Raw genomic sequence first — 7,132 nt, 5'->3', positions numbered from 1 at the left:
GTTTGAGGAAAATATTCAAAATATTTAGTAATGTTTGTTTATTAACAAAAATTACTTTTGTTCTTAAATAGTTGACATAATAATGGAAGATATTATTAACCCTGGAAATACGCAGAAAAAAAAAAAGCGCACACATTTTTCTCCACATTAATAATAATTTTACTGTAATAAGGGAGGGCAAACAAACTAACCTGAAGTCTACTTTCCAAAATTTGTTGGTGGATTACATAACATTTAACCTTCTGTAATTTTCTTGTGCTACTTGAAAAATTGTTTATTTATATAGGCAAGGCCACCTATTTTAGATCCTGTGTCCTCCTTTACTTTTCAAATTACAAACGAATATAAAAAAATCTGTGAAAAGTACAAATCAAAACCTAAAATAAGAGGAATAAATCTAAATATAATAATAAAAGTTGCTCAGATGTGAAGGTTTCTAATACCTTAATATTAATAACAATAATAAAAACGAAGAAATCTGGGAAAACTAAATTCATGTGAGTCTTTTTATAATAACATGCTATTATATCATTTATTAATGAATGTTTGGTAATGTGTAAAAGTAGTGATTATAAGTTAAATGGTTTTGGTTACCCTTCCCAATATCTACATCCTATCCGCCATAGTGCACACATTACCTTTGGGACTGCCCACATGTCATAAAATCTTATCTATTTTTCTAAGTCGATTGAGAAAAATCCAAGTTGATAATAAAATTATGTTCAGTATAAGAGCTAGTTAAAATATGATTTTAGAAAACCAGAAATATACACAAGTGTACTGATGACTAAGAACCTGAGATCTTTGTATAGTTTATTGACAATCACATGTACACACTTAATAAAGCTTAATTCTGTACACAGGCATGTTGTAACAGAAACAGACACCAAGTTCAGTATTATAATATAATGTGAAAAAAATTTAAATAGCAAGCCAAATGTTTAAAACATGCCAACAACAATTACCTAGGAAAAGTCCATTCACCAAACTTAGCAGGTCACTAATATAAAACCATCACTTAATACTTGCATTAAAAATATGGAATGTTGGAAAATATTAATAAAAAATAAACAACATTTTTTGAGTAAAAACAAAAAATGTAATTTTCAATATTAAAAGCAAAAAACGAAAAAAAAACATCACGTATCTAATAATAATGATTTATAACCTATTATGATTTATAAACGTCATGTTCACTGACTAGCTTGTCATTACTCCAAGCCTAACTTTTTCCTTCAAAATGAGGAGTGGATATCAAGAACACATAAAAAAAGGCAATAATGATGGAAATAATACTTTACAAGGCAATATTTTTCGAAGTTTCTTGTACACACAGTTTAAATTTTAATAGAATCAGTTTTTTATTTATATAGATTAAGATCTATATGCCTTAATTATACCATTCAAACAACTTATTTGCTGTTAACTAAATGTATAACAAGTTATAAAGAACAACTAAAAGAAGAAGCAGTTTGTTGGCATAGATGTCACACAGAACACTTATTTCTCTAAGCCAACAATGTTATTTGACACTGTCAAAGGTTGGAGAACAATACAGACAGAAGGCTACAAGACCTTCAGTTGGAAAAACATTTGTATAGTCTGCAATTCACAGAAGAAACAGCAATGACATTTATACCCAGGAATCTCCTTGTTGATCCCCCTGAACTGGTAGCTCAACTTGTTGGAGGTTTTCCCTTGGTAGGTGAGCATAAGATTGTTCTGCCAAGGGCTGTGAAACAATCAAAATTATATTACACTTCTCAAGTCCACAGAAACTATGATCAATTCCTTTTTCCAATAGCACTTTCCTCCTGTATATCACTCGTAATATATCATTCAGTGCTTTATATACTAAAATAAAATAATATTTCTACTAAATTAGCCAGAGAACAGAATACAACTAAGTGAATGTTATTCTATTATTCTGGTATTTTGGCAGTTTCATACTGTATGACTACAGTCTGTTGCAAATTAGTAAAATCAAATACACAAAATGTGTATACTTATATATGCAAGTCTATGATAACTTGTATACTGCATTTGGAATTATGTATTCATAGCATCAGAGTAAAATAAGTCAGAATAGAGATTGTTAATGAGATAGAATAAAATAGTTTCAAAGGAAGCACCCACCAAAAGAGAGAAATCAGAGGCCTAGCAAGTTCAAAAGCCCTGGGGTGGAGGCTAAACAGGAACAGAAAATAAATTTTACAAAGTTTCAAGTGATTTCATTTAATACAAATGTTTTTGAAACCTGATAAGAAGCTCATAGTTAGTACGTTATGACCATATAGTTAGTATTTAGAATACATATAAATTGCAAAAGCAGGTTAATTTTTTTTCTCAAACCCACTTTTTACGAGTCTCAAAAGACCTTATTGTAGTTCTGCAAATTTAATAAGTACAAAAACATGTTCATCAAATTAAAAGTAAATTTTAAATACATTTATTTAGCTCCAATAAACAAGTTTTCTAATCTTTCATTATAGCTCATAGTTATAAATAAAATATATATACATATAATTAATACAGTTACAAAAGGTGGGTAAAGTTTCTCATGCATTATTAACTCATGAAAAAAGAGGTGTGTAAAATTCTATAATTGGAAAAGAGAAATTAAAATTGTTATTTTAACAAAAACTGTAATTAAGAAATAAGAATCTATCACCTGAAGTCCTTGAAACCACATTCTGGCATGTGCATGCATAACTTTGATATTTTTGTTTACTAAAGAATGAGTAGTAAAAAATTATAAAAACAAAACCTCAAATATAAAGTCCATGCAAATATAAAGTCCATGAACATGCAACATGTACAGATACATGCAGTTTCGAGGACTTACTGGTACTGGCGGAAAGATTAACACGCCTCCTACCGGTGGCCTATGAGGTGGTGGTGGCGGCTCCATATCTTCTCGAACATCGTTTAAGGGCAGTTCCTCTGACTAACAAAATAAATTTGATTACAGCATGAGGTTTATAAAATCAACAAGTTTAGTTCTACTGTTAATATTTATGAAATTAAGTTGAGACTATTCTTTACAGTTGTTATGAATCCACAACAATAATTAACTAATCAAGCCATTACCTGTAGATATTATAAAATACAAGATAGTATGTATTTGTTTATAACAGCATGAAACATCTCTGATGCTCACTGACAATGTCTATTAATTCTTTATTGAAATATAAAACATGAAATTGGATTAAAAGTATCTTAATAAGAACTATTTTCTAAATGTCACACTGTTTTATACGAATTATGTATGAAACCATCTAACTGATTTCTGTGTTTCTGGTATTATATTTGTACTGATTTGTAAAAAATCATTTTCAGTAATAAGATTTTATTAACCAGAAATCATTTAAAACTATTGAATCAACAAATGAATGGCCAAAATAAAATAAATGGTAATTAATATTGTAGTAGAAGTTGCATATAACTTACTCGACTACGTGGAACACCATCTGTAAAATAATAAACAGTACTGTATTAGAACAACTATTTTACAAAGTACTGTTAAGACAAAGTATGTTCAAATTAATACAATAAATATATAAATTGCAGTTAAAGAAGTCATCTTGAACTTATGTGTTTCAATTTTAATCCTTTGTTTAAAGTATCTTTACAGGTAACAAATACAGGTCAGAGAAGAAACAAAACATTTTAAAAACTTTAGTTCTTGTAGTGAAAGATTTTCTTTTGAATGTTTGTGCAGAAAAAAATATTCACAAATAATAAATTGGAGAAAGGTTAGCTATTGGCATTTATATTCTTGAACTGAATAATCAGAAAATAAATATTTGCTGTTTGAGGATTAAATACAAAAGGAGATTCTTCCACACTGTTTTAATCTCAGCAAATGCTACCTCCAACAGAAGCATTAGGATCTGGGCCTCGACGAGGTAGTGTCCTGTCTTCGTATTTTGTTGCTCCCTGTGTACTGATTGGTCGATGAAGTGTGCTGTTAACACTGGTTGGAGTAGAAGCAGCATTCCGAGCCACCATTGTGCGTGTGATAAAATGAGATTCTTTCCAGCCGGCTTTTCTACATACTTCACGAAGATCTTGATGCTGCCACATGTTGTACAGCAACTGCAACACATATGTTTTATGGGTATATTTCCTGTAACCTCTCAAATGTTATTTCTTCCTCCGAGATCAGAATATTACTATGCAATTCAACATTTGTATATTAACTTTAACATATCTATACAATGCATAAATTCCATAGCACTGAACATAAAGTATTCATAGAGTTTTGTGATTTTAACGTGATATAAGTACAAGATTATGAATTCAAAAACTAATAAAGGACACTCAGCTCTATCATAAAAAAAGTTTATTTCTAATAAAAATACAAATAATTCAATAATTTAATTTAATTTATTGTCACTAACCTGTGCTGTGAACTTCACCACTCGTGGAGAAAACCTGCCTTTCTGTTTAGCTATGTATGTCAACCTGTCCACTCCACCAGCTTCAAGAAGAGATCTAGCAAAGTCACTGTTCTTAATAATAACTTCGTTCAGAGTAGCCAGCACAGCTGCTATGGTTTCATCTGAGGAACCTCCTCCCTCTTGCTGAGGATCACTACTGGGAAGTTTCTGTACTAAGTCCCTCATGGCATACTTCCCTATAAAAAACATTAGAATGCTTCTACTATTACATCATAGTTGTAGTTATTAACAGTGCACATACTATGATAACAAACATTTAAACTTGAGTAACTCAGTACAGATATAACACTGGGAGGTTTCTGTACTAAGTCCCTCATGGCATGTTAGGACACTTCTATTATTTAAATGCTTGTCATCATAGAACACGTACTGTTGATAACCACTACTATGATGACAAACATTTAATTCAGTAAATAATTTTCAAAACTTAAAATATTTATATGAATATTGCCCAGACAACCTACATCTTCAAATCGTTTATTAAAATTTGCTTTTGGATTTAACAGTGGAACCAGTACTACAATGATGCAAGAAAGTTCTCAGAGAAATTAACCTTATTCTGAGAGCACTTCTGAAATAAACTGGTTCCAACACTGGATCATATTGAATTTGGAGAACATTGATAATAATAATAACACTTTTGAAATTTCAGAATAAAAGTTATTTAACAGTGATGGATCTTTAAAAGAATGGCATTTCTTTATACAAGGGACAAACTACAGTCTGTTGGGACTTAAGATGTAAAAAAAATGTTAGTAAAGAAGTTGAATCTATACGAGTTACAATCAGGAGTTTAGATGATTGAAAGTATCTAGATGGCAATTGTTAAAAACTACCTGATCAAGTAAGACATTCAACAAAGACAGGGATACCATTTCATACTTACTGTTAACCACTAATGAGAATATGGTTGTATGAAATAAAATGGAAAATATTTGGAAAGAATGATCATTGAACAATGAAATTTTAGTTACAAACTTTGAGAAAACCAGATTTTGAAGAAACATGACAGATTTCAGGAAATTAAAAAAATAAAATAATTCTAATTTGAGACAAACATGCTCCTAAACAGAGAAAACAATACCAGAGATGATCAAAACTAAATGGTTTACTACAGACACAAAGAAAAAAATTAGGGCTACATGTCACACATTTAAGAAGTTTAAACAAACATATAAGTTGGAAAATTTAAACAATTATAGCAAAGTTAGAGTTTTGTTTAAAAACCAAATTAGGACTTCAAAAAATGATTATGATAAACAGCTGACTTTAATATTAAATGTAATAGCAAGGTTTTTACTTTTTAAGTATGTTAAAAGTAATTAAAATGTTAAAATGAGGGATAATTCCTTAAAAAATGCTATTGATAAGATTTTGGTCAAAGATGATGAAATGTCTCAGCTTTTAATTATTCTTTTCTTTTTAAAGAAAGGATACTAAGAATATCCCTTATTCTAAACATTTTTATAGGAAATATTGCAGTTTACCTGAATCATGTAGATGTTAGTCCTTTGGTTGTAGCCAGAAAGAATGAAATATTAAAAACAGATAAGGCACCATGACCATGACCAAGGACTTTAAAGGAGGTTAAGGATTAGATGTGTATGACTAATTAATTTTTCATAGGCTAATAATTAATGGGCTAATTTTACTCTTATGTTTAAAGACAATAAGAGTTGCCCTGGCAATTACAGTCCAGTTGGTTGTTAGTCTTAAATCTGTAGTGGTAAAGACTGAATAAAAGTTAACATTTCCCTAACCTGAAAACATATTTCTGATAGATTTTTACCACTTTTCACAAAATAGCTTTCTCTCAATTAGTACTGCCCTCTATTAGCACAAATTGTCAACGCTTGCCACAAGCTTTCCACTTCCAACTTCTATATATCTACATGTAAATTATTATGCAGCAGCTTTCCATCAATAGAAGTGTGATATAACCCCTATTGTAAGCAGCTTCCTCTCCACATTTGCACTATTTAATCACTTTGAAATTGGTCAGAATACCTACACTAAATATTGCTGGAAGTGGGGAGGCTGAGTAGGAAATATGAGAGGAGGTAAATACCTGTTTGAAATACCTTTCAGGGTAGGAAAATGTTAACTTTTGAATGATATCATACCTCCTCTCATAAAGTAGCTAGTATCCCATATTGAACTGATGAAGAACTGTGAAAAACTGAATCCCCTTTAAATAGTGCCCCAAACCAATAAAGAAAATATCACACCTCAATAGCAGACCACATCACATCTGGTTCATATATACTCTTCTTCCTTTTATGACTGTGTTAGAAACATAAAAGGCACAAAAAACATGAAGGAATCCCATAATTTTTATTACCAATCAATGGAACCCCAGGGTGTTGAGTGGCTAAGGCATGACAGACCATAGTTATTATTACCTACCTCTTTACCTCAAAACAGGAAATGGTAGGAAAGATGAGCTTCCATACCAAAATCTATTTCTACTTGCAAGCATTTCCAACCCAACCGATACCTAATCCACTAGGTTGGTTGGTTGGTTGATGTTTATTGGTGCAAAGCAACTAGGCTACCTGTGCCAAACAACAACTGGTAGAAAATTAAAAATAAAAGCAAAATTATTAAAATATGTAGAAAGGAATCATGTTAAGATAAAACAAAGACAAATTTTCAAATTAAAACTTAAA

The 7,132-nt window shown here is 30.6% G+C and overlaps 1 protein-coding gene across 20 annotated transcripts in view; it reads right to left on the bottom strand.

Annotated features, from left to right (window-relative positions):
* Positions 1-796: 796 nt before the first annotated feature.
* LOC143223242 (catenin delta-2-like) overlaps positions 797-7,132 on the bottom strand; it is a 112,866-nt gene continuing 106,530 nt past the window's right edge. For 15 of the 20 annotated variants that reach the window (XM_076450916.1, XM_076450914.1, XM_076450924.1 and 12 more), the window contains 5 exons: positions 4,404-4,639; positions 3,873-4,098; positions 3,451-3,470; positions 2,846-2,947; positions 797-1,732 (listed from right to left, as the gene is read on the bottom strand). In XM_076450916.1, the coding sequence (XP_076307031.1) occupies positions 1,634-1,732; positions 2,846-2,947; positions 3,451-3,470; positions 3,873-4,098; positions 4,404-4,639 (683 nt within the window). In that variant the 3' untranslated portion in view covers positions 797-1,633. Of the gene's footprint in view, positions 1,733-2,136; positions 2,188-2,845; positions 2,948-3,450; positions 3,471-3,872; positions 4,099-4,403; positions 4,640-7,132 lie in introns of all 20 variants that reach the window. The other 5 variants (XM_076450923.1, XM_076450925.1, XM_076450935.1 and 2 more) reach the window with 3 other exon arrangements.

Source organism: Tachypleus tridentatus, chromosome 8 (assembly GCF_004210375.1).
Source record: "Tachypleus tridentatus isolate NWPU-2018 chromosome 8, ASM421037v1, whole genome shotgun sequence".
Lineage (NCBI taxonomy): Eukaryota > Metazoa > Arthropoda > Merostomata > Xiphosura > Limulidae > Tachypleus > Tachypleus tridentatus.
Note: the sequence above shows the minus strand (reverse complement) of the source record. Positions and strands in the feature narration are given on the sequence as shown.